This window comes from Gambusia affinis, linkage group LG01 (assembly GCF_019740435.1).
Source record: "Gambusia affinis linkage group LG01, SWU_Gaff_1.0, whole genome shotgun sequence".
NCBI lineage: Eukaryota > Metazoa > Chordata > Actinopteri > Cyprinodontiformes > Poeciliidae > Gambusia > Gambusia affinis.
Genome location: NC_057868.1, coordinates 4,345,737 through 4,373,258, shown reverse-complemented (window position 1 = coordinate 4,373,258; position 27,522 = coordinate 4,345,737). Strand labels below are relative to the sequence as shown.

General features: G+C 38.8%; 4 protein-coding genes across 5 annotated transcripts; all 4 read left to right on the top strand.

Moving 5' to 3' along the window:
* The first annotated feature begins 122 nt into the window (after positions 1-122).
* Positions 123-5,259, top strand: LOC122828189 (ubiquitin carboxyl-terminal hydrolase 21-like). Its single transcript, XM_044111527.1, is given in 11 exon segments — positions 123-445; positions 868-924; positions 1,011-1,128; positions 1,218-1,332; positions 2,384-2,474; positions 2,512-2,659; positions 2,741-2,928; positions 3,061-3,139; positions 3,250-3,357; positions 4,306-4,420; positions 4,537-5,259. Coding segments are annotated over 11 exon segments (1,266 nt in total). The 5' UTR covers positions 123-292; the 3' UTR covers positions 4,631-5,259.
* A 1,617-nt stretch (positions 5,260-6,876) lies between these two features.
* On the top strand, positions 6,877-10,977 carry LOC122828194 (rho-related GTP-binding protein RhoA-D-like). Its single transcript, XM_044111538.1, has 5 exons — positions 6,877-7,106; positions 7,206-7,363; positions 8,262-8,382; positions 9,586-9,719; positions 9,823-10,977. The coding sequence occupies exons 2-5, from the start codon at positions 7,208-7,210 to the stop codon at positions 9,994-9,996; spliced, it is 585 nt and encodes a 194-aa protein (XP_043967473.1). The 5' UTR covers positions 6,877-7,106; positions 7,206-7,207; the 3' UTR covers positions 9,997-10,977.
* A 2,178-nt stretch (positions 10,978-13,155) lies between these two features.
* LOC122827859 (RNA-binding protein 10-like) lies at positions 13,156-23,520 on the top strand. Of its 2 annotated transcripts, none has more exons than XM_044110937.1 (23): positions 13,156-13,293; positions 13,681-13,744; positions 13,840-14,329; positions 14,416-14,574; positions 14,787-14,856; positions 17,166-17,239; positions 19,125-19,211; positions 19,308-19,368; positions 19,454-19,612; positions 19,734-19,894; positions 20,339-20,436; positions 20,635-20,722; positions 20,824-21,013; positions 21,107-21,192; positions 21,285-21,366; positions 21,461-21,552; positions 21,656-21,835; positions 22,056-22,229; positions 22,333-22,389; positions 22,517-22,714; positions 22,850-22,894; positions 22,981-23,036; positions 23,173-23,520. In XM_044110937.1, the coding sequence occupies exons 2-23, from the start codon at positions 13,728-13,730 to the stop codon at positions 23,258-23,260; spliced, it is 2,712 nt and encodes a 903-aa protein (XP_043966872.1). In that variant the 5' UTR covers positions 13,156-13,293; positions 13,681-13,727; the 3' UTR covers positions 23,261-23,520. The 2 variants fall into 2 exon arrangements, with proteins under 2 accessions (XP_043966872.1, XP_043966882.1); XM_044110947.1 differs by having other exon boundaries at positions 13,170-13,293; positions 22,520-22,714.
* Positions 23,521-24,111: 591 nt separating this feature from the next.
* LOC122827871 (leucine-rich repeat-containing protein 23-like) lies at positions 24,112-27,480 on the top strand. The gene is made up of 8 exons (XM_044110960.1): positions 24,112-24,356; positions 25,629-25,738; positions 25,899-26,019; positions 26,117-26,258; positions 26,426-26,556; positions 26,646-26,782; positions 26,883-27,087; positions 27,180-27,480. The coding sequence occupies exons 1-8, from the start codon at positions 24,267-24,269 to the stop codon at positions 27,219-27,221; spliced, it is 978 nt and encodes a 325-aa protein (XP_043966895.1). The 5' UTR covers positions 24,112-24,266; the 3' UTR covers positions 27,222-27,480.
* The last annotated feature ends 42 nt before the right edge of the window (positions 27,481-27,522 follow it).

Here is a 27,522-nt window from a genome sequence, read left to right as displayed (position 1 = left end):
TGTCCAAACACAATCTTTTGGGAACTTATTTCACTTCATGTGTTTAATGCAGAATTGCACTCTAAAGGATTATCAAAGCAAATTTGAGGTTTTTTTTTTCTTTCTGTCTTTCTTTTCAGCTGTAAATGTTACTTGTCGTTCTCAAGGTAAGGCAGGGGGTGTACTCCTCTGTGCTTTGCTACCTGATAAGAAGGGTCGCGCCTCAACATCTTGCTGACCTTTAATCAGACGCGCATCAGGGATAAGATACGACTTGGCACATCTGCAGACAGAGACCGACTGGTAGAACAGGATGCCTGGGTCCAGCGGCGTTAACGTGGAGGGCTCTTGTGGGGCCCTGTGTCGAACCCTGGTTTCTCAGAACGGTCTGCAGAGAGACACTGCAGACATCTCCCAGTCTGTCCTCTACACATCCCTGATGGGCCTGCTGCTGGTCGCTGACGAGGTGGGGGAAAGGAACATTGTATTAAACCTTTACTTTCTCCTCAAATGGCACTGAACAGCTTATTAATGTGTATTTCTATCAAATTTATTAGAATAGACCATTTGAAAACATGAAGGCGGGATGCTAATCAACACACACGTGTTTACACACCTGTCAGCAGTCCTTGCACTCTCTAATAGGATAAAGCCTCAGACTGACCCCCTTTTTATTTTTAGCCTTGCTTGTTATGTTAATGAGATAAGAAGGCTAAATCTGTCCTGCCAAAGTTACACACAGGCCAACATGGCAGGATCAACACAGACAGCTAGTCACATAGGGCACGGAACATGGCATACCAGTAACCACATAACAATAATCTGTCTGCGGATACAGGACCACTTTAGATTTAGGCATAAACTTCTATCGTACCTTCTTATTCGTAGAAAGAGCCGCTTACTGTTGGAAGTGGAAGAGTTGGCCTTAGAAACATTGGGAATACAGTAAGTGTCAAAGAGATGGCATGCAAATCTCCCGTAGGTTTCGCAGCAACAGGCTCACGTTTCTTTTCCTTCTCTTTGGACAACAGTGCTTCCTGAACGCAGTGGTCCAGTGTTTGTCTCACACTTGCGTCCTGCGCAACTATTGTCTTCTGAAGTCTTACAAGCATGAGAAGTTTTCAAAAGAGGAGGCAAAGCTCATGGAAAGTGGGTTTCCTCATTTTCCACCTTTTTTAATGTTCTCCATACTTTTTTTTTTAAATCATACATTCTTTTTTCCATTGTTCTTTTGCCAGGTTTCTCCCAGGTACTCTCAGGCCTTTGGGATGTCAGGGAAGGAGACACTGTTGTAAATCCTCGACAGTTTTACAGCGTTTTTAAAGCAGCAGTGCCTTATTTCAGCGGTTACAGGTAAGAAAAACAATTATATTTTTTCCATTACAGTTAAGTGGAGTTGATGTTAATTTGATGTTCATAAATCTGTCTGAAGGAGTAAAGCCTTTTTCTTTTTCCAGGAAGGAAAATAAATTCTATGTATTTCTCTTAAAATCAATTCATAGATTTTAACTTCATGTAAACTGGAAAGATTGAAAAAATATCACTATGAAAATGAAGAATAAAATTTAATCTTAATTTTATTAGCATCTGTCTGTTCACAGCAGATTCAAAATTCATACCTGACAGTGGTTGGCTTTCACAAAAGTAATCCATTTTTACACATGAGGATACAAGTTTTACATGTACATTAATGCAGCAATTAAAAATGTGTAGGTTCTATTTAATTAGCTCTTTTCAAGGTAAAAAAAAAATCCCAACATTCTTTTCAGCAGAACAACAAAAGACAAAGATGAATGTTTCAAGTTTTAAAGAAAAGTGGGAAAACACAAAACGTTTTATGGACTTTTAATGCAACTTTTAAAGCAACTTTGCATTAAAAGTGTCATCATTTACTGAATGACACTTCATGACATTCATAAAAACTCCTTCATGTTTATGACAGTGTCATGTCAGTCTGATGCACACCCCTTCAAATAAAGTGTTACCAAATACATAGCTCAAATGAGAAACCTCAATTTCATGCCCTGCAACTGTTGAAAACATTTATTTGCATGAAACTTTGAATTTATGCAAATAAATTCACTTTGAACGTTAGAGTTCAAAGTGAATTAAGTTGAATTAATTCTGGCCAGGAACATAGCTCTGTTGAACTCCAGGCTTAACCGTAATTGAACATGGTCTAAAGTTTAATTTGGCAACAGAAATCCTAAATGAAAAATGAGACACAAACCAATTCATTGCTTCCAGACATGCCGGCCCAACATCAGCTATTAGGTCTGTGATCGTTGTTTGTGATCCTGCAACTAACATTTAATAATCACCGCATGTGATACTTTTATTATGAAAGAATCTCTAAAGTTGTACTCGAGATTTAAAAATATTTCTATGTTTGAATTTAACCCAGCCAGCAAGATGCCCAGGAGTTTCTCAGGTTCCTACTGGACAAGCTGCATACTGAAATAAATCAGGCCTTATGTTAAAAGGACAGGGAAGGAGCCTCAGCAACAATACGTCAGATTTAGGTATGAACAGAACAAGACAAATCTGTGCTTGAATCCTGGATCCATCCCATGTGAACGCACAACCTATGTTTCCCCATTTCTGATCTGATGTAGAATTTCAGAAGAGGCGAATGCGATGTGGAAGAAGCACTTGGAAAGAGATGACAGCATAATAGTAGGTGAGGAGGTCAACCTCGTCTTTGTCTTCAGCTGGATTCAGAAGCAGAAACTGACATAAAATTTTGCCCCGCTCTTGACAGATCTTTTCTCAGGTCAGCTGCGGAGTTCACTGCACTGCTCGGTTTGTTCGCACTACTCCAACACGTTTGATGTGTTCTGTGATCTGTCGCTGCCCATCCCTAAAAGGAGCTCTGTGGGGGAGGTCACCCTGCAGGAGTGTCTGGACCTCTTCTCTCAGGAGGAGAAACTTGACAAGGAAAACTCACCAGTAAGAAAAAATTTCACAGGTTTTGAACTGAACGTAGTTTAGTTTAAACAACCAGATTTACTTGAAACAACAGATCTGTTCATTATTATTACTATTTTAATTTTTTTTTATGTTGATTTCTGCGTCTTCCAGATGTGTGAGAGATGTAACAGGCGTACAGAGTGCACCAAGCGGCTTTCCATCCAGAGGTTTCCTCAGGTTATTGTAATCCGTATCCTTGGCAACAACTTCTGCTCTAATTAGTTTGAAAATGAGGAATTGTGAGGAATTGTGTTGGTGTGCAAAAACACATTGTGCGCCAGACTTAACAGTCTCCGACAGATTTGAACCGTTTCACAACATCCCGGTGGTCTATCAGTAAAAGCACAGTGTACGTGTCTTTTCCCCTCAAAAACCTGGACCTCGGACCTTACGGACCCGTTGACTGTGGTAACAAAGAGTTTTCATTACCTCAACTATGTACATGTTTCACTTACTGACCGTGGGCAGCTGCTTGACCATTTTTTAAAAATAGCCTATGAGAAAAAATGGGAGATAAATTGAAAATATCAATGTAAATTGAAACATATGCACCAAGAAAAGCTACTTAAAATGTGAAGAAAAAGCCTAGAGTTGAAAAATGGATTGATATTGAAATCATAATCAAATTTTAGTCAAGTAATTGGGGAAAAAGGTTATTTAGAAAATTAAAACTGACATGGTTTACTACTGAACTTGGATGGAGACTATGTAAAACAAGAAAACATGTTGCTATGTTAGCTTAAATTCCACAGCTGTTTTTAGATTGTAATTGGGTTTAAATATAAAAGATTACATTTGGTTGTAGTATAAGCCTTATTCCATCACGTGCAAATCCAAGAAAATTCTCACAGACAAAAAGGGTTTTTCCTTGTAAGATTATTTTGAACTCAGAAGCTGCTGAATTTGCAACATGAGGTCAGAGGATGAAGCACAAGCGAATCAAGCATCCTTATGCTGAAATCTGTTCAGATTGAGCCAAAGTTGACTGAATTCTGTTCTGCTGTACTGAAGATCGCTCACGCCAAACCTTAACTCAGTCAGATTGCAAAGATTTTTGAAGGTATATAATTATGTGTTTATAATAGCTAACTAAGTGGCCTGCTATTAGCTCTGGTTGTTTGGTTTTACTTGTTGATGACAAGAAAATAAGACAAAATTTTGGCCAAACTAAAGGAACTTTACATTTTTAATGCCTAATTTAAAAAAATAAAATAAAATTGAATATGATATTTTTTGAATAAACAAAAGATTGTCTTTCTTGTCTTTGAATACTTTTGCATTTCATTTATGCAAAAATAATTGGTTGTTTTTACAAAAAAATATTTCAGAGAGAAATGTCTGTTTGCGTCTCCACAGGCCCAGTTTTATATGATTTGTATGCAATTTGTAACCACGCTGGGACTGTGAATATGGGCCACTACACGGCCTGCTGTCTAGATCAAAGTGGATGGTGCTTCTACAATGACTCCAGGTGAGACTTGAGAGGTTCTAACACCTGATTGCCAGAAGCAGTTTTGTGTCCGAATGTCTTCTGTATAAGCGTAGTCTTCCTTCTCAGAGTTTCCCTCCTTCTTCCTCCATGTGCAGCGCAAACTCGATCACCGAGAACCAGCTTCAGACAAATCAAGCCTACGTCCTGTTCTACCAACGCAGCAGCAGCACAGCCACCGTCAGGAAATAGCCTAGAAGATGCAGCCGATCAGTCACCTCGCCTCCAGTGTCCATAGAAACAAATAGAAGCAGCAGCAGTTTTAACCCTGACATCAGCAGCAAAAAACATCTTGATCTCAGTGTGCCTTCTCTGGAACTAAAAGCAGAGGGCGAGAGAAGGCATGCTAGTTGTAACAGGTTTTAATGTCAGTCGTGCTTGACAAGCATCTCAGTAGCCATTTCAGTGGCTCCATGGCTACTCAGGGAGGTGAGAGCGTGATGAATATGATGCTCTTATTCATTATGAACAGCTCTTATTCTGCGATTCTATGTACGATGTAAGCACTATATACATCATGTACATCATTATCAATCACGCTTACTGATATGAGCCCTTCAAAACAAATCAAGAAAATATAGTAGAAATAGGTCATGACTTTGACATGTATGTGAGAAATAAAATGGCACCTTGATCATTTTTGTAAATAAATTCTTATAAATCTTCAAGTGGTCACACATTAAAATAAAACTTTCTGAAAAACGTTTTGCTTTTCCTTTTTCAAGCGATTTCATACGAGATTTATGGTTTCTGAAGAAAAGAAAGGAAAGCGGTGGACAGATAGCCATTACGTCAGCAAGGATATGTAGATAAAGTGTCCGAATGTGAATCTTTACTGACTTAAAGTTGAATACATCCATCAAAAAAATAAATAAATAAAAAAAAATGAGGGAGCAAAGATGTATATTTTTAGCCTTCTTCCAAATTGGTCAAAATCCACTGGCAGGAAGAGATAATTGATTGACTTTATCTTGGAAACCCAGTAGAAAAAAAAACAAAACAACTGCAGAATTAGGAAACCAAAAACAATTATGGAAACTTAAGTAAAAATAGACAAAATTAAATAGATTTTTTTCAAAAAGATTATCATAAAATTATAATCCATATTCTTATTGAATTAAGTGTATGAGTAATTTACTTAATTGAGAATTACATGCAATTTAACCATTCAATTGCAAACTTATGTAGCAGATGCAGATAATTAATTCAATGTGTTTTTAGTCGTTTCACGGTTCCTGTTCTCAAAGTTTCGCCATAAAATAAATGTATCTCTCAAATTTCGAGAGGCAGGACTGAAACTGATCTGTTGAACTCCACTGGTTTAGCCTCATTCTTACCAGGCTTTTGCTTCCCTATTCTAGGAAACTGGCATTCAATCAATACTTCGACTTTATCTGGTCTGGACGACAGCCTCCTGCTTCTGTCTTGTCTGCTAATTATAAAATCTCACGAACGAGCTCACAGGAAAGTCAAGTGAAATCGTCTATGAAAATGGCCATGACTTTCAAAGAATGAAGCTAAACTAGTAGAGTTCAGCAGACCCGTGTTAGCTCCACCCCTTGGCTTTGAAGGATGAAAAATGATGAAAGTTTCAACAAGAAAATTGAAAGACCACAGGCGCATGATGAGATTTTGCAATGTCATAAACTCTGCGGGAGCGAATGTTTTATGGAGGGCGATGTGCCTTTCTGTTATCTTGAACCAATTTACCCTTTCTCCTACATTTTCTCTTTTTCTAACACAAATGATGGCTGAGTGTGAAAACACACAACTCCCTCTAGATGAGTTGTGTGTGCGATAACCAACATCTTTGCCATCCCACGTTCAATGTCTCTTAAATCTCCTCTCTTTCCCATTCCGTTGCTTCATTTGAGCTACAGAAACTTATTTTCATTGCGACTAAATGCATAAACTAACCATGTTGCACCAATGTGACTGACTAACATCAAATTGCTAACAGGCAATTTAATGGAGATAGATACTAAAATAGCCCTGTGAGTAAATGAGTAAGTGAGACTCAATCCTGTCAGAACCCATTCCATTCTGGTAAAATCATGCAACATTATCCATACGCCACTTAACTTCCAGAGTTTGGTATGCAAATTGCTAAATTCTTATGAAATATAAACAAAACCTTAAATAATTTTCCGTTAGTAGTTTGCACATTATCTAATGAATTAGAAAAGTATTTCAGACACACTGGGTTGTTTCACTGTGAACATTTTGGATGTTAATGCTGTCAGACGGATAAAGAGACAGCCAGTTTACAGAAGGTTAAAACATTTTGCTACGTGTAAGCTGCGGCATCCTTCTGACAAATAACACAAGGAGGCGGGATGAGATTTTCAGTCTGTCTGGTAGGACAATCAACTCACTGAGCTCTTCTAGCCCTACTTGGAAGCGTGTTCCTTCAGTTTTACAGATAGTACAAGGCTGGTGTGTTAGAATCAGTCAAGCAAACTTTGAATTTCAGAGTTTAAACGGCTTTAGGTAGCCTAGCCTCAAAGAGATGACTGGTTTGACAAGTCCGCATTTCCTTACTCAACTGGATTGGTAACATAGCAAGGGAATCTTTGTGGCGTATGAACACAACCAGTCAGCTCATTCCGGCTGAGATCTTGCAAAAGCAGAGGCCAAGGCACTCTGTTCTGAAAGCATCAAAAGCAGTGTAAGTTTTCTGTATTTTAATAGACTTGTTCGTCATACCTGTGACATGGTTTGGCTATTTTTTCCTCTATTATAATTTAATTTTGTTTGTGCTTCCCAGAAATGGCCTCTATCAGGAAGAAGTTGGTGATTGTTGGGGACGGCGCTTGTGGGAAGACATGTCTGCTCTCGGTTTTCACCAAAGGCCTGTTCCCTGAAGTCTACATACCTACTGTATTTGACAACTATGTGGCAGACATGGAAGTGGATCAGACAAAGGTAAGGGATGATGTCACCTGGTTGGAAGCCTGACTGCTGGCTTAGTTAGTGAGCAAACAGACAAAAACACGTCTTTCTTGGAAGGTGGGCCCTAATATTTTATAATTACTTTTTGAAGTTTTAAAATTATGATACCTGTCATTACTAATTATGAATACCATTATCAGTAATTTGCAGTGTCTTAAAATTGTATATTTTAGAAAATATAAATAAAATAAAGTGATTTTATTGTCTATAAAATCATTTGAATATTTTTATTCTCCCATTAGACCCCCCCAAAAAATTAAAGCACTTTTTAATTGTTTTTCATTACTCATTGCTGAGAGTAAAATCTGAAGTTTACCATCCTACTTTCATTTTGTTCTACTTTCAAACTCACGCACTTCACCACGTAGTTTTTAGCTGCTGGGTCTTCTTTTCACCTTTAAAATAGAAACCACATCCACTTTAGATCATAATAGAGAACGGGAATGAAAGTGGTGAGCTGTTTTAATTTTCTTCAGAAATGAAAATGTAACAAGGGAGACATGAATTTGTATTCAGTTTGCAGCAATTATAACTTTAGTCTTTGAGGTGCAAATCTATCAAATGAAAAATGACTGCTGACATAAAAGATATCATATTGCCAAATCGTATTTAGTGAGTCAAAGGTTCTAGAACAGATTATATACTTGAGACAAAAGAAACCACATTGATTACATTTTAAGTTTTATTTTATCCAGCATAGTTTTGTCACGCTATAAAATACAAACAAAAAAACTCAAAGTATTGTTAAAAGATTTCTAATAATATTAAAACACACAACATCATTTCCATGATCAGCAAAATACTGTGTAGACCTAACTTTCTGTAACCATTAAAGAAATTTTCTAAACTTATACATTTGCTCTTTTATCAGATGCAATTGGCACTTTGGGACACTGCAGGTCAGGAAGACTATGACCGACTGAGGCCGCTTTCCTATCCAGACAGTGATGTAGTCCTTCTGTGCTTCTCTGTGGTCAACCGGGACAGTTTAGGTATTATTTGTTGGCTGGGTTGAACGTAATGTCTATCTATCCATCTGCTGACCCAAGATCGGGTCATGTGGTGAGGTACACTGTAAAAAAAAAGACTCTAATTTATGGTAAAATACCAGCAGTTGGGGTTACCAGAATTTTGCCGTATTTATACAGTAAATCCTTATTTATCTGCATTTACAAATGATATGGTAAAATTTTGGTTCTGTGGTTCTGACAGCCGTGGTATCGTACCATAAAGCAGGCACACAAAGAAGATGGTACTTTCAATGCAGCTGGTCCTTGTGTGAGCATGTAGGTACCACTTGCCTTGGTTACTTAAAATAAAAGTTTGGAACCAGGCGTCTTGCATATCCTTAGAACATAAGCTGAAGTTTTTTTTATGACTGAACAGAAGGAAAACCCAGACGTCCTCTCCCTGGTCACTCTCTCCAGCTCATTCTGGGGGATGCCAGAAGAGAATACATATAATCCCCTCAGCTAGTGTAGTGATACATGAGGTCTCCTACCAGTGGGACATGGAAGATCTGAAGAGATTAGCACACAGGAGGCATGCTGATATCTGAACTGGAGTTTAGATATCAGTGAAGAAGCATCCCCTCTATGCCTAACCCTATTACTAAGCTTGAGTCCAACCACTCATGGATAGAGTTCATACCCAGATGGCAACCCTTTCATGACAGCATCCAGAGACTCCAATAAAGCTGGGTAATCTGAAACGCAGTTCAGCCCATAAGCACAGACAACAATTGTAACCTGAAGATTTGAAGAGCAGACTCTGTTGCTAAGCTACCATCCCTGAAGGTGGTGATTCCTCATTTGTCGTGTGAAGCCCAGCTGTGGTTAAGCTCCTGAGGCCAAGGTTTAACCACAAGACACTTGCCTGGTTCCCCATCTGCCTGACTTTGGGAGGGGGCTCCAAAACCCAGGCAACCTGATCTCTTCTTGTGATCTGCCAAATAATCCAAATCCTTGAATTTGGATTATTCCAGCTCCTGAGGCCAATTTGCCAATTTGAGAGACCCTACCAGGATCCTAGTCAATGGACAACATAGCCTTCATGATGATAGGGTCCCAACACATTAAGGTGGCAATTCAAAAGAGGGGCTAATAATAATATAATTAGGTTTTATTTAGCATATTATAGATTTGAAAAGGGATTTATGTTGCTAATTGATACAATATTTTCTTCACCTTTTGCAGCAAATGTTAAAGAAAAGTGGATTCCTGAAGTGAGACACTTCTGTCCTTATGTTCCCATAGTCCTGGTGGGGAACAAAACGGATCTTCGCAACGATAAATATGTCAGAGAAACGCTTGCGAACAGAATGAGGCATGTTGAGTTAGTTGTTTGTATTTTTTGTGTAGCTCAAAATAACTATGTATTTTTGTCTACTTAAAAAATCACAAAATGTTTAAATCTATGAAATTTGTTTTCAGGAGGTAATTAATCATGAAGACGGGATAAACATGTCTAATCAAATTGCTGCCTACAGCTACCAGGAGTGTTCTGCTAAAAACAATGAAGGCGTGAGGGAAGTCTTTGACACTGCAGCTAAGGCAGCATTGTCGCACAACAGCCGTCGGAAGAGGAATCACTGTGTGCTTTTATAAACTCTGGTGAAAAGTAACGCTATCCTGAAGCTCTCATGAAGGGCAGATCCTAAATCTGTAGAACTTAAAGGGAGGGAGGAATTTAAAGCCAAGGTGTTTCAAGCCAAGGATGATTTGTACCTCAAGAAGAGCAAAGACAAGAACAGCTAAGCTATAGAAAAACTGTAATGAGAGTCATGACCTTGTACAAAATCAATTTGTAATTTGATTTAAAAATAATTATTGCCAATAGTAATATAAACCTTTCTTGACACCATAACACCACAATTTTAAGTGCTGAGACATTTTTGTGCCACACTGTGAAATTCATAAACCAGGGGATCAATTCACAAACAGGTGAGCAGAATTAGCCTTCATATTTTGTCAATATGTACTGTATTATCTTCACAAGGCATTGTATATTTTTAGTCTTCCTTTTAAGCCATCATATCTCCATTATACTGTACTGTACACCTATGATCTTTTGTGACAGGTTTTTCCAGCCATATTTTAACTGTATAACTCAATTATCATGACATTCTGAATACAGAAAATGAACTAATATTCTGTTACTGGTGAAATGTTTCTTGTTAGTTACACGTTTTGGTTGTGGTATCTTCTTTTTAAGCATTTTTGTTTTTGTGAGTACTTTTTGTTGCATTCAGTTATCATTTACTGCAACGATTTGATGTTTACTTTTATGCCACTCATAAAATTTCTTGCATGCTTTCATATTTGGTCAAAAGCTTTACGAAATAGCCTAAGATCATGTCCAATTTCAGATTTACTTGCCATATTGTCAAGAGATTACACTGTCATAAAATTTGTAAAACACAGTGGTCTTGTTCTTTAATGTAAGGATATTGTATTGATCAAATGCTTTATTGAACAGCAGCTTCAACAGAAACTTTAATATAAGAATATGTATTGTACTTACAGGAAAATGCAAGCAGTAGTTTATGTTATGATGTTTTTGTAATGGTATCTCATTCAATAAAGTGAATGAAAAAGAAATACTGTACTGGATGTCTGGATCTAAATCTTTTTTTTCTAAAAAAAAATGAAGGGGTATCAAAGTTTAGTAGATATGTTATCAAAGTTTTTTTTGGAGGACGGTAAAGCAGTAGTTTGCACTTTTGCCTAACAGCAAGGAAGTCCAGGGTTTGAATCCTGGCTATGCTTCTGGGTTCTGGGTTGGAATCTTAGCCACAAAGAAAGAGCCCAATACAAATCTGCATGCAAAAAGAATGGATTATCTCCACAACTCTGTAGCGTCCAATAGTCCAAAAATGTGACTGCTATGTTAACTGTTTTCTCTGAATTGCTCTGAACCCTCTGATGCATGACGTATTGACTATACAGTCTTCCATGAGTGGGCCTTTTTGGACCCGTGTTTAATGCTACTTTTGTCCTTTTGATTCAGCATAATGTTTAGTATGATACTTTCTGCTGTGTTAAATTTCACACAAGTATTATTTCATGTTTGAAATATTTTCATTTGTCACCTTTTTAAGCATTTTTAGAAGAAATTCTAGAACTTTTGTGACGGTTTGTAGAACATTTTTAAAACACAATGACAACAGCAATTTTACAGGCGCAATGTTGGAACAATGTCAGTGTCCATTTTGTGTGTCTGGGGGTGTGTGTGTGGGGGGAAGAGGGTATAGAAAGAGCACGCATCTTGAAACTAGCTAGCTAACTAAGCTAGCTAACATTGCCGTCTGTATTCTATTGTGCTGTGTGTATCATGCATGCGAGTGTGTGTATGTATGTGCTTTTATTTTTCCATCCATCCATTCATCTTCTTCCGTTTATCTGGGGTCAGGTTGCGGGGTAGCAGCCTAAGAAGGGAGCCCCACAGGTCGCTCTCCCCAGCCACTTGTTCCAGCTCCTCTGCGGGAATCCCAAAGGCGTTCCTAGGCTAGCTGAGAAACATAGTCCCTCAAGCGTGTCCTGGATCTTCCTCTGGGACCTCCTACCGGTGGGTCGTGCACGAAACATCTCACCAGAGAGGCGACCCGGAGGCATCCTAATCAGTTGCCCAGGTCACCTCTCGACATGAAGGAGCAGCAGCTCTACTCTTGATTCCCTCCCAGATGACTGAGCTTCTCTCTCTAAGGGACAGCGCAGACACCCTAAAAAACTAACACTAAATTTGGCCGCTTGTTTTTTCGGACATGACCCAAAGCTCATGGGTGATGAGAGTAGGTACGTAGACCGGTAAATCAAGAGCTTTGCTGTTTGACTCAAAGAGCTTTGCTTTTTGACTCAGCTCTCTCTTCACCTGGACAGACTGGTACAACGCCCACTTCACTGCAGACGCTGCACCAATCTGGCAAGAAACAAATATTTCCATTAAATTCCATAAGAAATGAATATGGGTCCAAAAGGACCCACTTATGGAAGAATGGGGTAGTAATAGAAAACATGCTATTTCTTAAAATGTGTAAAAGGTAAATTTAAATTTGAATTGCATGATATCAATAACATGTTTGTTGAGGAATACCTGGAATATGAAGTGATGAAAACTTTTTATTACAGATATTGCAAAGAGATGACCTCACTGGGTCCAAAAGGACCCACTTATGCATCAGAGGGTTAAGTACAGGTCTGTGTGTTTCACTGTTGTCCTATTATAGTATTGCAACCTCTTGCCCAATGGCAACTGGAAATATACACCACTAGGATACCTCCTAGAATGCAACCCTGCAAGTACAAGGAAGTATAGAAAGCTGGGGGAAGTATAGAAGGTAGATGGCTGGATTTTTGCAAACACTAGAAGAAAATATACTCTAAAAATTATGGATTGTGATTAAATGGAAATAAATTATTATTTATATAAGATAATATGACCTGAACTAGTTGTTGGCAGAAACAAAGTTTTACCTCAAGGTCAGTTTTTTGGTTAAAATTAGAATAAATAGGTCTTTAGTATATAATTGGGAAAAAAAATACTGCAAATACAATTTTAATTAAATATATTCAAAAGTCTTTACAACAAATCTAATTTCCAAGTCTACACAGTTGAGAATATCAGGAAAACCCAAGTTTAACATAACCATCAAACTTATACTCTTTAATTTGCTTAAACGTTACACAGCTCTCCATCAACTTTACGTCTTTCTTCTGTCTTAGTCGGTTTACATACACCAATCACACTTGAGGACTGGAGTTTTAGTCCCGCCCTCTGTGTCATATCTTCCTGTGGCCATTTTACACTTGGCTAACTAAAAAACAAAAAGCAAAAAGAAAACGTCGCACTCACCTTATCTTCAAGGTGACGTATTATAAAAAGGCTGTTATTGAAATAAGTCCAGGGTAAGTCTTTTATTCGTTCTGTCTAAAAATGCACTCGGGTTTTGTAACAGTTGAGAGCCGTTTTGGTTCGGTATGTCAACCCTGGAGTTGCTAGTTAGCTTAGCTGCTAGCAGAGATGACCGCTACACGTTAGGTTCCTATTCTGTTAATATTTGTGTGTGTTTTGATAGCTACAGAAGAATGGCTGTTGTTGAATGTTTTAGTAGTTTGTTTAATAATGTGTACAAAAAGTTAAGAAGATTAGCTCAAAGTGAGAGTAGTGTGTACAGTAAAAATATGCATCCGAATGATCGCATTGCACAACACTACTCTGCACCCTGAAATTTTTCCTGCAATCCGATATCTCATCTTAGCTCCGTATTTCTGCTGTCATCTTGCATTCAATAGCTTTAACTGTCAAGAAGCAAACGCTTTGAGAAAATTTCAAAGTCGACATGGACTATGAGCGGAGGTGAGTAAATCATTTATTTATTTATTTTAAATATTGATTATTTGGCATATTTTTCGTTGAAGACACTTTAACGTCATTATATCCTACATCGTCAGGGGTGGTCGAGGCGATCGCATCGGTCGCTATGGTAGCTCTCACAATGATCACAACTTTCGGGACATGGACTATCGTGCTTATGGGCAAGAGGATGAGGAGGGAGTGCATGAAGTCAGAATGGAAGATGATGGGTTATACATGCCTGATGAGGCGCTAGCAGGCTTCCAAGGTTCCCCACATTTTCACCATAGAGGGAATACCAGAGGCGACATCAGTCTGGAGGGGAATACCCCTGCATGGCCCCCCTTTTCTCAGTCACACCCTGATTGTGCACATCTCGCCCACCAAGGGGAGGAGGACGGATTCAGACAAGACTTTGAGCAGATACAGACTGGCCCACCAGGAAGGGGCAGGCAGAGAGGTGGAAGAGGCTTCCCAGAAAACAGGGGTTTAAGTAGGGACGGCAACTGGGTTGCCCATTCTGAGCAGATGGAATTCAGACCAAGAGAGGAGGATAGGGTCTCTCGTGGAGGTGGAAGGAGGCCGAGGGTAAATCCTGAGAAATGAATAATTTGCAGCATTTACTTTCCTTTAGTGGGAGAGATTCATTATTTTAACTCAACCTTTTCTGGAAGACTTTTCCAGCAGCAGCGGAGGAAGGCGGTTGTGAAAGCGCTGGACAAGACCTGTCTGCAGAGGAACTGGACCAGAGAGACCAGGACTTGGACCAGAACCAGAGGCCCAGGAACATTATCATGCTTCGCATGCTACCAATGAGTGCCACAGCCAATGAGGTGTGATTTGTTCTGAACTATAATCCTTTATTTATACAGGAAAAACCTCTTCAGAGTCAATGTCTCATTCACAAGAGAGATCTGTTACACACATCACAAAAAATAACATAAAAGCAATAATACAGTCTACTCAAGCTGCACCAAACAGTGGTACAGCTTATGCTTGTAAAGTCTAAACTACATTTTTGGTTTTTTTTATTGGATGATTTAAGATTCGGGCACAACTTCAGGAACAGGGGATCCAGCCAAGAGAAGTTCGCCTTATGAGGAATAAATCTTCAGGTGAGGGTTTGTCTGCTGGCCACTTTCCCCTCCTTGTGTCGGTCTCATCCACTCCTGGCTCTGTTGTTGTTGTTGCCGTTCTTGTTGTTTTTTGTTAGGCTTGATTGCCTTCACTTTCTCACAGCCTTGTTATGATACATGACAGCTCTAGAACAGCACAAATGTTTAGATATGCAGGTTCGTACAGAGAAGGCTCAGATTCCTGCTTTTTACTTTGATCTTCTGGTTTCTGTCCTTTTGCTGTTCCTCACAGAGCAAAATCCATCTACCCTTTAAGTTATGTCCTACTAATTTCGCCTCTCATGCAAACATGCAGGCATACAGCCAAGAAGTGTCATTAACTCGATTTTCCTGTCCTGTGTATCTCATACACTGTCTATACTTGTTTTTTTTTTCGTTCTCTTTCATCCATCTTGGAAGTTAAATGCACCTGAGCTGAACAAATTTTGAAAGTTAAAACTCCAAATAGATCAATTATTTCTATAGATAAATTGTTTGTCCTGAGAATGAAACCTGGCAGCTAACGATCAGCTACATGGTTGATTTTCTATATATTTTCTTTCCTAATGTTTCCCATTAAAGTCATTGTGTCGTTGGTGTCGCACTTTGCTAACTTCCTGGTTGTCTGTAAGGTGTGCTTTACTGACACTGGCACACTTACCCTCCCCAACACTCTCTTTTACACCCACATCAGTCTTTATCTGCTTTTCAGATTAGTTGCTTTGATCTAACATTTTGGAAAATAACATTTGTATTTTAATTTTTTGTGCATACTGGTTGTTGTAAATCTAAGCATTTTACACCAGGTAAACTAATTCAGTGCCTTGCTAAAGTATTTTTACCCATTAAAGCTTTTCCTGTTTTGTCTTAAAAAACGTTGTCACCAAAGCCATTGGAGGCTGATCAGAGTGGAAAGGAAGACACCTAAAACTAAATATAGGGCTGCACAATATTAGAAGAAAATACTTATTAGAAATATTGGAAAGTTGTGATGAAATCACCATTTTCCTCAATCTTGTCTTTTCCCTCGAGTATATTGGACTGACCAGACTGAATACAGTGAATCCCCAGTATTCATTGGGGTTACAAACCACAGCCGAACACGGAATACTTGGGGCTCCGACTATAAACGCTATTAAATAACTACTTTAATAGGTCAAACACTAAATGTACCTCAGTGTGCATTAATGGGCAGAGTGGAAACCATCTTGGCACTGCTTCGGAATCAATACCAACAGTATTCCTTTTTTAGTCCAGTCTTTTTAAAAGTATTTTACATAAGCGCTATGGAAAAATCAGAGAATAGGTGAGTCCATGAATACTGAACTATAGTTAGGCTGGGATCCACTGTATTCTTTCGTTTGTTCAAGATCTGATAGTTGGTATGTAATATTTAACCAATACAGTATTTCTCATTTCTGTTTTAATATTGCATACCAAGCAAATACTTTGACAATACAACACAGGGTTAACTCTGTGCTAATGTAATTTACATTAACTAGCAAAAAAGTTAATTACATTTAACTAATGTAACTTAGAATAATGACCTGAGACATATAGCCAGAGAGGCAGAATGTTGTTTTCTATCAAACTATAGTCTTTTCTACAATGGCCAGGTCAAAGCCCTGACCTAAATCTAAATGTGAGTCTAGTTTCAGGGTCATTGTAGTGATGTTCCCCCAAAGGACTTGCAGGAATTGCTGCAAAAAAGTTAGTTCTACAAAGTGCAACCTAAGTGATGTATGTCCAGCTTTGTTTTTGGGATAGAGTTTGAAAATCTTTTCTTTTTTTTTTTAAATTTATTACGTGCTACTTTTGTCTTGGTCTGTCACAAAAAAAACCCCCACTAAAGTACATTGATGTGGTTTTAATTGGACAAAATGTGAAAAAGCTTAAAGGGTATGAACACTTAAGTAAGTCACTGGTTATACAGTAAAGGTCTCTAGTTTTTGTGATTGGAGTTTGAAATAAGAGTATCAGAAATGTGTGTGTTTGCTGCCGCTTGGGTATCTCGACTTCCATTTAGCAAAGAGCTCAGACCCAGACGGATGGGTGGGTAGTATTCCTCCTCATCCCCAACTCCAAGTGAGACCCATCCTGTGCAGAAAATTTGTGGGAGAGAACATGTCTTTTTTTTTTTTTTTTTTTTTTTTTTTTTTTTTTTTTATTAATTAATTTTATTTTTTTTATGGAGCTCAAACAGGGTTTTTCTCTCTCTTTCTCTCCTCTGTAAATGAAGCACTAACCCAAACACTGCGTTGTTGTTATGTTGTTGTTGTTCGGTTGCTGTGGCGCTGGGCGGTGTCCAGGTCAGAGCCGAGGATTCGCCTTCGTCGAGTTTAATCTCATACAGGAGGCCACCCGCTGGATGGAGACCAACCAGGTCACTCTCTCCAACACATACACAAATACACATATAGATTAAGTCAGTGGGACATAAGCTAACATGATATCCAGTGACATCATGCCATCAGGTGCACTTTCATGGTTTTCTGCAAAATGCACACTAGAAAATGATTGATTTCCTGTGCCTAAGGCAGGTAAGCCTTTGTATTTTTAGAATGTTTTCTTTCCACATGCGCACAAATTCCAGTAAGATGCCAATTCATCTACATCACAGCCAAGAATATAGACTCAACACTTGCCTAGTTTTCAAAAATAGATCCTTGCAGTCATTATCTCTACAGTATAACTTTTTCCAATAGAGGGCTGATTCTGTAATACCTTCTATCAGTCCCATGTCTGCTTTCTCTGCCACCTTTGGAGAGTTCACACGAATGGAAATGGAAATTCTCCTCAGGTATTTTGTATAGGGATGTACCGATCCGAACCCAGCTATTGGATCGGGGTTACCATCATGGCATTTTTAAATAATCGATATCGGAGTCCCTGACAAAACGTAACTTTTGAAAGCTATTGCGGGTGTACTGTTTCTTTTTCTTTTTGTCAGCTGCACCACCAGTGAGCCCAGGCTGAATTTTTATTTTTTTATTTGTTTATTTTGTGACAGTCCTGTCACACTTCTGCGTGCACGGCTCACTAAGTTGAATTTTAGCCCATGCACATTACTTTGTTGTTCTAGTAAGAGTTTTTCATTCTTCATAATGACATTCACAGTGAAAGAGACTGTGTTGGCTGCTGCCGTTTTCTGTCTGTCTGTGTCATGTGACTTACTTTGTCTGCTGGGTTCAGATGTTCCCATGCGCTGCTCGATGTGATAGAAAGACGCGAAGCTGCAGTCGCAACCCAAGTGTGATGTTTATGAAGCAGGAAAATGGAGACAGATCAAAACGGAGGATAAACATGCTGGTGTTAACCTTGGACATAATCGAACTTACTTTGCATTTTCTGCAGAAGTTATATGTAGATTCTTGAATTCTCTAGCTTTGGCAGGTCAAAAATATGTTTAAAAGCAACTTTTTATTTTACTTCGTAGTCGCTCTTTTCACCGAGTTAATATGTATTAGAGCTGCATGTAGAGGATTTTCTGCAGAAACACTGGTAATAAAATACCTTTAGCTGTCAAGGAAAACGGATAAGTGCAGATCCAGCTTCCAGAACCTTATTGGTGAGTAAGTCCTAGTGTGGGTGAAATGTAGTGTTAACAAGTGCCACTTATCAGCTGCTGAGTTTTCAAGCACATGCATAGCAGTGATTATTAACTTAAATGAGGTTTCTGACTGGGACTCTGTATCGGAAAATGCCTAATGTTAAATGACTCGGATCGGTATTGGTGGGGGGGGGAGGGGTGGGCTTAAAAACAACCCTGATCTGAACATCCCTGCTATTTTATGTTGATTCAGAAGCAACATAATTTTTTATTTATTTATTCTTTTCTTTCAACCATTACTGCATATTTTAGGACAAAGCTTTTGTCATTTGGGGTTTGAGGGGACTTGTGTGGGCTTTGTTGGAATCTTTGGAAAGTTTCCCCTTAAGGGGGGAGGGTTAACGCATTTATAAAGACATCACACATTGTCCCTAAATAATGGGAATCCACAAAACTACAGACACACCATCTCAGTCCGTCCGAATTTTCTTAAGCTGAAGGTTGCCATTCTCTGCTGTCCTTTTTTTTTTTTTTTCCTCTTTCTATTTTTAAAGCCTCAGCTGTTCTGATTCTCTCTCTCCGTCTCTCTCTTTCTCTTAATTTTGTTTCTTCTCTTTCAATCTCATCTCTTGTGAGATGAGGCCTCTTTGTGGCGTGTGTGACATTGTCACTGAAACTCATTCTTTGTCCCTCCTGTTCCTCTTTCTTTTTCCTCCAGGGGATGCTGATGATTATGGAGCAGCGCGTGTCCATGCACTACAGCGACCCCAAACCACGAGCCAACGAGGACTGGCTCTGTAACAAGGTTTTTCATGCTTGAATTACCTGGTCTGTGCATATCAGACGTAATGTAGTGGCTCATCTAGCAGGTCTTCTAACGGGTTGCGCGTTATTCTAACAGTGTGGTGTCCAGAACTTCAAAAGGAGAGAAAAGTGCTTCAAATGCAGCGTGCCCAAATCAGGTGAAGTTTAACAAGAGTTGCTTTTAATATCCAACCTGTTTTCTCTTCTTCTTTGATGCATTAGTGTTGTGCTATCTTTCCATAGAGGCTGAGCTAAAGCTGCCACAGTTGCTGAGGGAAATGCCTGTTGGAGTTCAGAAGGAGGGAGCCCAAGGCTTGCTGCCTCTGCCGGTGTCGTACCACCCTGCCGGTCCCAGTGTTCCCCCAGGGCCTGCGCCGCAGCCGGCAGACGTCGCAAATGACAGTAAGCCTCCAGACAAGCTTTTACAATGCCATAGACATCTCTGCTGTTGATCACGTTTATATAATTCAATTTGTCTGCAAAGCCAGTAGAGAATGTCAGTCATTATCCTCTATTTCCACAGCTCTGATTCTTAGAAACCTTGGCCCCCATACAACTGTGGAAGCCATTTTGTCTGCGTTGGCTCCATTCGCCACCCTCTCCCCTTCCAATGTTCGTCTGATCAAGGACAAGCACACGCATCTAAACAGAGGCTTTGCTTTTCTGCAGCTTTCTACTATAGTGGTAAGATTGGAGAAAATGCATTTGATCTACTGGCTTACATGTTCCAGGTCAAACAGTGGAACCTTCTGTCTGGCATCATTGGATTTATTTGGGAAGTTTACTGTGGAGATTTGTTTGTTGTTGTGAATTAGCCATACAGTTCAAACATTGAAGGAGATTACTCACAAACATACAGCTTAAAGTATACTATTACTTGCAAAGGTAATAGTATACTTTGTCAATGTTCATTGTTTTATCAGTACGGCAGCCACACTGGAGCTGACCTCACGATAAAAACATGAATGAATCACATGTTCTTTGTCATCTAGGACATGATGATTCTAGAGAATTTAAATGTCTGCAAGAAAATGAGCAGGATTCAAGAACTATTTGCTTTTTGCACTGATGATTTTTAAAAATAAACATCATTAGTAGATCATTAATTTTTATTTTTTTTATCAACAGGAGGCCTCACAGCTGCTTCAGATTCTTCAGGCTCTGCAGCCCCCCCTGTCTATTGATGGGAAAGCCATTGTAGTGGAGTTTGCTAAAGGTTCCAAACGGTAAACTCTTTAACTAAGAATGCAGTTAAATATACTTGCAAATTTAAGAGGGGAAAAAAACTGGATCAAAGTTCAGCATAGGAAAAAAAAAAAAATCTAGTTTAGTTGAGATAAAGTGTGTGAGATTAAGAAAGACTGCTTTAGCCGAGATACTCCAAAATCGATAATGACACTTTCTGTTGCTCTTATCAACATCAGTGATGTCTTTGTGACTGAGGGGAGCAGAGTGAGCGCGGCTACGGTGGCCAGCACTGCTATAGCCGCTGCACAGTGGGCTATATCACAGGTAACTCATCTAGCTTCACTTACTAATATGGTGAAATGAAGACATCCCGACCGAAATATTTATTTGTCTCCTGTTTCTTGTGGTTTCTGTTTTATTGTTAGAACTCTCAGAATGGATCAAGTGAGGATGCAGCAGTTTACCAGCAGGGAGCAGCAGTGACATACAGCCAAGAAGGACAGAGTTATTCTGGGGCAGACGGCGTCGCGTTAAGGGTCCAGACGAACTCCAGGATTGCACCCCTGGTTGGTGCAGGAGCAGGACTAAATGGAGCCTATACAGGAGGAACCCCAGGTTGGGCTGACTGATTCTTCCAATAGTCTGTAACAGGGCTGTTTAATATTTCTGTAGAACAGTATTTGCTCATGTTTCCTTGCTCATCTGTAGCTGTTATCTCATCTGAGGCAGTAAAACTTGGTTCAGCAGCTGGACAGGTGGCCCTCATCCCAGCTATCTCTACACCAGCCACACAGGTACATAGTTATTGTTTTTTTCGTTTTTTTTTTTTTTTCCCCCCATTCTCTCCTTGTATCTTCCCAACTTTAAGAGTTCCGCCCCTTCACAGGTTGAGATTGTAGGAAAACCACAGCCAGCTGCTTCTAATCAACCTGCCGTTCCCGGCACCGAACACGAGCTCAAACAATATCGTAAGTGTTTCCTATAAAGAGACTTCTTGCCAACCTGCAGGTGGTGAAATTTCATACAATTCAGAACTTTTTTTATTATTGTATACTTTCGCAGCTGTGCCAGATGTGTCTACTTACCAGTATGATGAAAGCTCAGGCTTCTATTATGACCCATTCACTGGACTCTATTATGACCCAAATTCCCAGGTAAACTGTCCACTCTGAACAAATTGCAGAGAGCAGAACAGAAACATTTCGAGTTCATCCTTACGACTTCTTTTTTTGCTTTTGGGGTTCTTTTGCATGTCAGTACTACTACAACGCTAACACTCAGCAGTACATGTACTGGGATGGAGAGAAGCAGACCTACACTCCCGCTGCCAGCCAATCAAACACTGAAGGTACACCAGTGAAGGATGGAGCAGCCTCCTCGGACAGCGCAGCAAGCAAAGAGAAAAAAGAGAAGCCGAAGAGTAAAACTGCTCAACAGGTACTCTACTAACTGGATACAAGTTTAAAAGTTGTAATATTTATTGAAATAAACTAAATTTTTGCTTTTGCCTTTATGTTACGTTGGTATATTGTACATCAGGATATTAGGGCCATAAGAAATTTTTTTTATTTCAAAATCCCTTTCTAATATGAAACAAAAACATCTTAAATCCCTGTGAAATTTTACTAACTTATTTTTTTTTTATTTGCTTTTCCAGATTGCCAAAGATATGGAGCGTTGGGCTAAAAGTCTTAACAGGCAAAAAGAAAACATGCGTTCTGTCTCTTCGTCCCCTGCTGTCGGCTCTTCTCGAGGGCCGGGTCACAGTCGCTTTGACGACTACAGAGAGTCTGCAAGTGCCGACGCAGGCTATGCTGTTCTGGAGAAAAAGGTGCCCACACATTTGCCTTATCAGAATGTCAGGAGGGGTGATTATCATGCACGTGTTTAGATTTGATCACCCATTTAAACCCACTTGATTTCCTGTCCTGCAGGGTGCGCTGTCCGAAAGGGCGCCGAGTTTTCTGGACCAGATCCGACAAAGTACAGAAGTACGAACATGGCTGCAAGCTGTGGAAAAAAAAAATGCATACGTTTTTATAGTATTTTTCGTCATTTGAGATGTGTAAATGGAGCACAGTATCCGTCTCATTCTCCAATCTTCTGCTTTGACACCAGCAGCTTTCGCCCCCCCAGCAGTCCGGTCTGGTCCCAGCCTACAGTGCAGAAAGTGACAGTGAAGACGAAGGAGCTGAGAAAGACGAGAAGGAAGGGAGACTGACAGACTGGGTGAAACTGGCATGTCTGCTCTGCAGAAGGCAGTTCCCTAGCAAAGAGGCCCTCATCAGGCACCAGCAGCTCTCTGAACTCCATAAAGTAATTTTAAAATATTAGTTTTAATAATCATTAACAGCTCACTACTTTATAAAATCCATCTGTCACATTGTTGTCATTGTGTTTGAATAATTTTCTTCCTTAACTTTGTGTGACACTTCACCTTTGTGTCTTCAGCAAAACTTGGAGCAAAGAAAAGCTCAGCTGGAAGCTAGTGGCAAGGTCAGTTGAGCTTCAAAGAGAAGGATGGACACTAACACTTATGTTCAATTAGTTCACTATAAATGTTCTCACTATTTCTGATGCAGAGATTAGCAGATGATAGTGAACCACCAGAAGCTAAGAAGAGGAAGTTCAGTCCAATGTAAGCAGCTTTGACTTGAAAAACCTCTGCTTGTTGTTTTGAAGCTTTGCTTTAAAATTTTAAGATTTATTTTATAATGTGTTGCAGGCTTGAATGTGTACTCAACATTTTTTTTTTTTGCGTTACCTTTTTACAGTGACGGAACAGGAACTAGCCTTGGTGCAAGGATGCTGCAAGGAGGTGTGAAGAAGGGGCTTCTGTTGCGCAACATGCAAGTGGAGTGACCGCTTGGATTTCCTGTTTCTCCCTTCCTAGGAAATGAACTTTTAAAAGTGAACATATTATTGCTATCTGTATAAGAACCTCTTGTAGATAGATATTATAATTACCTCAGCAGTGGTAATAGTCTCATGAACAGATCCTGTAGCAGTAAATGTTGGAATATTGCACAAATTGCACCTTTTTCGCTTGCTTCCTGAATAATGCAGTTTTCATTTTTCACTGGCTTTGAGGTTTGTTTGTAATAAAAAAGTTTGGAAAAACATTTGCTGCTCAGAAATTGAGTATCTGTAGCCTACAGATCTTTATGCCAGCAAATGAGTCTATGCACCATAGATTTTTTTCTTTTCTTTTAAGTTAATGCTGCATGCCTTGTCATTCAATGAATGACTGATCTAGGCATGAACTATGTATATTTTTGAGTGAGTACTTTTCTACAGATGTTGAGGTAGGGACATTGTGGCTGCCTGAACTGTAAAAAAAAAAAAGTCTCACCATCATTAATGTGTAGATAGGAATTGTCTCTGTTTATCTTGTTTTAACGTACAATGAAACTAATATTGTCTTTAGAAAACTATTTTTGTCTATGTATTTGTCAATTAATGTGATTGTTTCATTAAGCTAATGTACATTTTTTTAAAAAAAGAAATCAATCTTCACTGATGGAATGCATTTGAAAGAGGGTGGAATGTATATCAGGTTTCAACATTTTCAACAGAAATTTCACCAGCTGTCTTTCGTTTATGTTCACATAAAGAAAGCGGAATATATTGCAATTGCCGATATGAGTTTTGTGGTGTAATAGCTTTGTTTGTTTGTTTTTTTGGCTCTACAAAATCAGAGGTTCCTGATTTTTGGTTTTCGTGCAGCTGCAACCCTCTTACTAAATCTGCTAGTGCTACGACTGCGTGGTTTCCATAGTAACGTTGTCAAACTTAGTTCTTTTTAAAACTTCACAGACACCGCTCGCAAGCAAGTTGGTTGTAACACTTTAAAATAATATTGGCCCCAATGTCTGACGATGATGTGTACCTGTCCCCCGAAGAACAGTTAGGGGAAGATGCGCCTGGAGAAGGCGAAGAAGGGGACGATCTCGATAAGGTTCGTGTTATTGCGGTAGACCAAAAACAGTTTTAAAAAAAAGTCCATCATTTAGCTACTTATCTCAGTTTTAAGTCCTTAAAAGTCATATGTACATCTCCATTACAGTTCTCAAATGTTTATTCAGTTTAGTTTATACCAAAAAAAGCTTGTTTAGCCTATTTCTACACTTGTAATGAGCTACTATAGGAAATTAATAAAAGTTGCAGGATCCGCTACCAGCCAACGTACGAACAGGTAAACTGTCTTGATATATACGTTCCACTAAGAGTTAAATTTGAAATCACTTCAAACAAGTCCCTCATATCAGATTTGAAAATTATTTCTTAAAATGTAAAAAAAGAGCATAAGTCGTGGAAAAAATGTAAATAAAATCAAAGATTATATGATGAAAATAATTATCAATGGAAATATATTTATGGGCATTACTTAAACCGAAATTTTATAACTCCTGACCAGCTTTTGAATAAATCCCAAACAATTCCATCTTGGACCCTTTCCTATGTGTTTGCATAGAAAAGTATATTTTTGAATAAGCTTTGCTTGAAAATCAGAAATTCAATGTTTAGAACAGTCTCTTACTGTAAAGAGGGGCACTGAAATTTGAGTTGTAAAATGGCGCTGGATTCACATGACGGGGTTAAAAAAATCTTCTGAAAAAAGTAGGTTTAGGCAAGTTAAATGTCTTAAAGTCTAAAATAAGCTTGTGAAACCCCTTGTCTTTTGGATACTTATCACATTTAACAGAAATAAAGGCTTAAATATCCCTTTGTGAGTAATTAATCTTTATAATGTGTTTGACTTAGTAAATTGTCACTGAAATCAAGGAACTTTTTATAATAAAGATTTGTTGAATATGACGACTGACCACTACAACCTTAAGCAGAGATTTTCTGCAGATGAAGCAGCAATCTGTCTTGTCGTGTCCCATGCTATCATGACTTGGGAAGAAATCCTCTGCAGCAGACTAACCCATCCTGAAAGCGTGCGCTCGGTGTTTTGCAGAGAATGCTTATATCTTATATTTGTTACAAACTGGCAATATAAGAGTTGTACACACCAGTTATACACTGATAAACATGTCAGTGTATAACTTCTAAGTTTGCTCTTATAAGTGCACACTCCACTCCCACAGTAGCTCCTCCAAACAAACAATTAATAGTAAAGACTTTAAAACATTCAAACTTTGGCCAGAGCCTTTACCTCCAATGCTTTTGTGTGTTTGTGTTTAAGTAACGTTCACAAGAAAAGTGGCTTCTCTGTTCTCGTCAGATTCAAGCGTTCCCATTGAACAAGGAGACCATCATAGAGGGGCTTTCATTGCTCTGCCAGACAGGAAAAAGACTGGAACATGCTTTTATCAAACTGGATCTTAAAGAAAGGTAAGCAGACCAAGTTGAGCTGAAAAATTAAATTCAGTGCCAGCCTTAACGATTAGAAAGTGTGTCATGTTCAGACATTAAAATATTTTATAGTATTTAGAACTTTTAGAACTTTTAACTGTATTTTAAACTCAGCTGTTTTGTTGTGTCTCTGTCTCAGAGCGTTAACTGACATAGTTGCAATCAGCAATTATATTCACATACGTTTTCTGGACTTATCCAACAACCACATCTCTGATCTTTCTCCCTTGGCACCAATGACTCATTTGCTTTGGCTGAAGGCAAGAAAGTCTTGATGTTATATAGAAAATTGCATATGTCTGAATCATTAAATAAATCTCATACTGAAAGCAAATCTTGAATGCAACTCTTTTGCAGGTTGACTCAAATTCTGTGACAACACTTAAAGGGCAACCTTTAGCTGAGTTTACCTTTCTACAGTGGTTGAGTGTGGCATCAAACCAGCTAGTAGACTTAGAAGGCCTGGTTGGACCGTCCATAGAGACACTCATACTTTCAGGTTTCTCCTTTTGACATTTATCCAGATGATTAGTCTAACATATTTAGCAAGCGTTTCTATTAGTGGACATAATTAAAACCATTTCAATTGTTCGTAACTCAAATAATGAAACTTTAAAGCATATGTTTGTGAAAAAAATTATGTGACACTATGAAACTTTCTTTCAGGTAATAGTATTCAGAAAGTAAGTGGTTTGCAGAATGCCGATTTTGGCAATTTGGTTATTCTAGAGCTGAGGGGAAACCAATTGGAAACAACAAGTGGCTTTGATCTTCCAAACTTGAGGAAACTATACCTGGTAATACAAGGCTTTGTGATTTGTAATCAGTCTTTGTATAAGTTAATGTAAAATAGTAACTGTATGTATCAAATTTTGTTTTTCCTCAGGCCCAAAACTTTATCAAACGTCTTGAGGGTCTAGAGAAGCTAGAGCGCCTGACAACCCTACATCTTCGAGACAATCAACTTGAAACTCTGGAAGGGCTCTGTTCTGAAATGAAGTGTCTTCAGTACCTCAACATCAGGTATTACGGTACAACAACAAACTGGTGCCTAAATATACCTCTGGGGAATCAGCAAAGTCTTGAACCTCATTTTTTTTACTACCATCTTTTTCCCCTGTAGAGGAAATGCAATCACTGAAGGAGATGCCTTACGAAGCCTCCGCCTTCTGACAAATTCCCTGAAATCTTTGGTTATTGCGGAAAATCCAGTTGTGGACACAATACTCTATCGGCCAAGTATACTAATACTCCTGCCTCAGCTGGAGCGAATTGACAAAGAGGTAGTCACTCTGAAAGAGAGAACAGAAGCTCAAAGGTCAATCCGGGTATGAATATGTTGTTGTTTTCATATCTCTCTCTCTTTTCTTTAAATTTCAGAAATGTTTCAGCTTTTAATTAAGTGTGTGTCTTGTTTCAGGAACTTAGGGATGAGGAAGAAGCACCTGTATCAAATGATTAATAGAATGGGGAAATTGTGCCTTTTTGAAAAGAGGAGCCTCTTATGTATAAGTCAGCAACTTTGATTACAAATGTGTTTGGAAAACATGTCTCTTGCATGATTAATGTTCTGATTAAGTTTAATTTCTCATATATAGAAATACAGCTAACCGTAACCATTATATTTCTAGTTGTTTTCAAGAAATGGAAAATTGCAGAGTAACTGACATTAAATAAAAATGTGCTTTGACTGCGGGATAAAAAAGAATTTTGTATGTGAACATTGTATATTCAGTTTTTCCCCGAGTAAGGATGATAGGGCA

What these genes read in the sequence shown, in the direction of transcription:
- LOC122827871 (XM_044110960.1), top strand. Translation starts at nt 24,267, where the DNA reads ATGTCTGACGATGATGTGTACCTGTCCCCCGAAGAACAGTTAGGGGAA. An exon ending in AAGGGGACGATCTCGATAAG is followed by an intron (nt 24,357 to 25,628) that starts GTTCGTGTTATT and finishes TGTTCTCGTCAG; the next exon opens with ATTCAAGCGTTCCCATTGAA. An exon ending in AGAGACACTCATACTTTCAG is followed by an intron (nt 26,259 to 26,425) that starts GTTTCTCCTTTT and finishes ACTTTCTTTCAG; the next exon opens with GTAATAGTATTCAGAAAGTA.
- LOC122827859 (XM_044110937.1), top strand. An exon ending in AGAGTAAAACTGCTCAACAG is followed by an intron (nt 21,836 to 22,055) that starts GTACTCTACTAA and finishes TTGCTTTTCCAG; the next exon opens with ATTGCCAAAGATATGGAGCG. An exon ending in AGATCCGACAAAGTACAGAA is followed by an intron (nt 22,390 to 22,516) that starts GTACGAACATGG and finishes CTTTGACACCAG; the next exon opens with CAGCTTTCGCCCCCCCAGCA.
- LOC122828194 (XM_044111538.1), top strand. Translation starts at nt 7,208, where the DNA reads ATGGCCTCTATCAGGAAGAAGTTGGTGATTGTTGGGGACGGCGCTTGT. An exon ending in TGGAAGTGGATCAGACAAAG is followed by an intron (nt 7,364 to 8,261) that starts GTAAGGGATGAT and finishes CTCTTTTATCAG; the next exon opens with ATGCAATTGGCACTTTGGGA. An exon ending in TTGCGAACAGAATGAGGCAT is followed by an intron (nt 9,720 to 9,822) that starts GTTGAGTTAGTT and finishes ATTTGTTTTCAG; the next exon opens with GAGGTAATTAATCATGAAGA.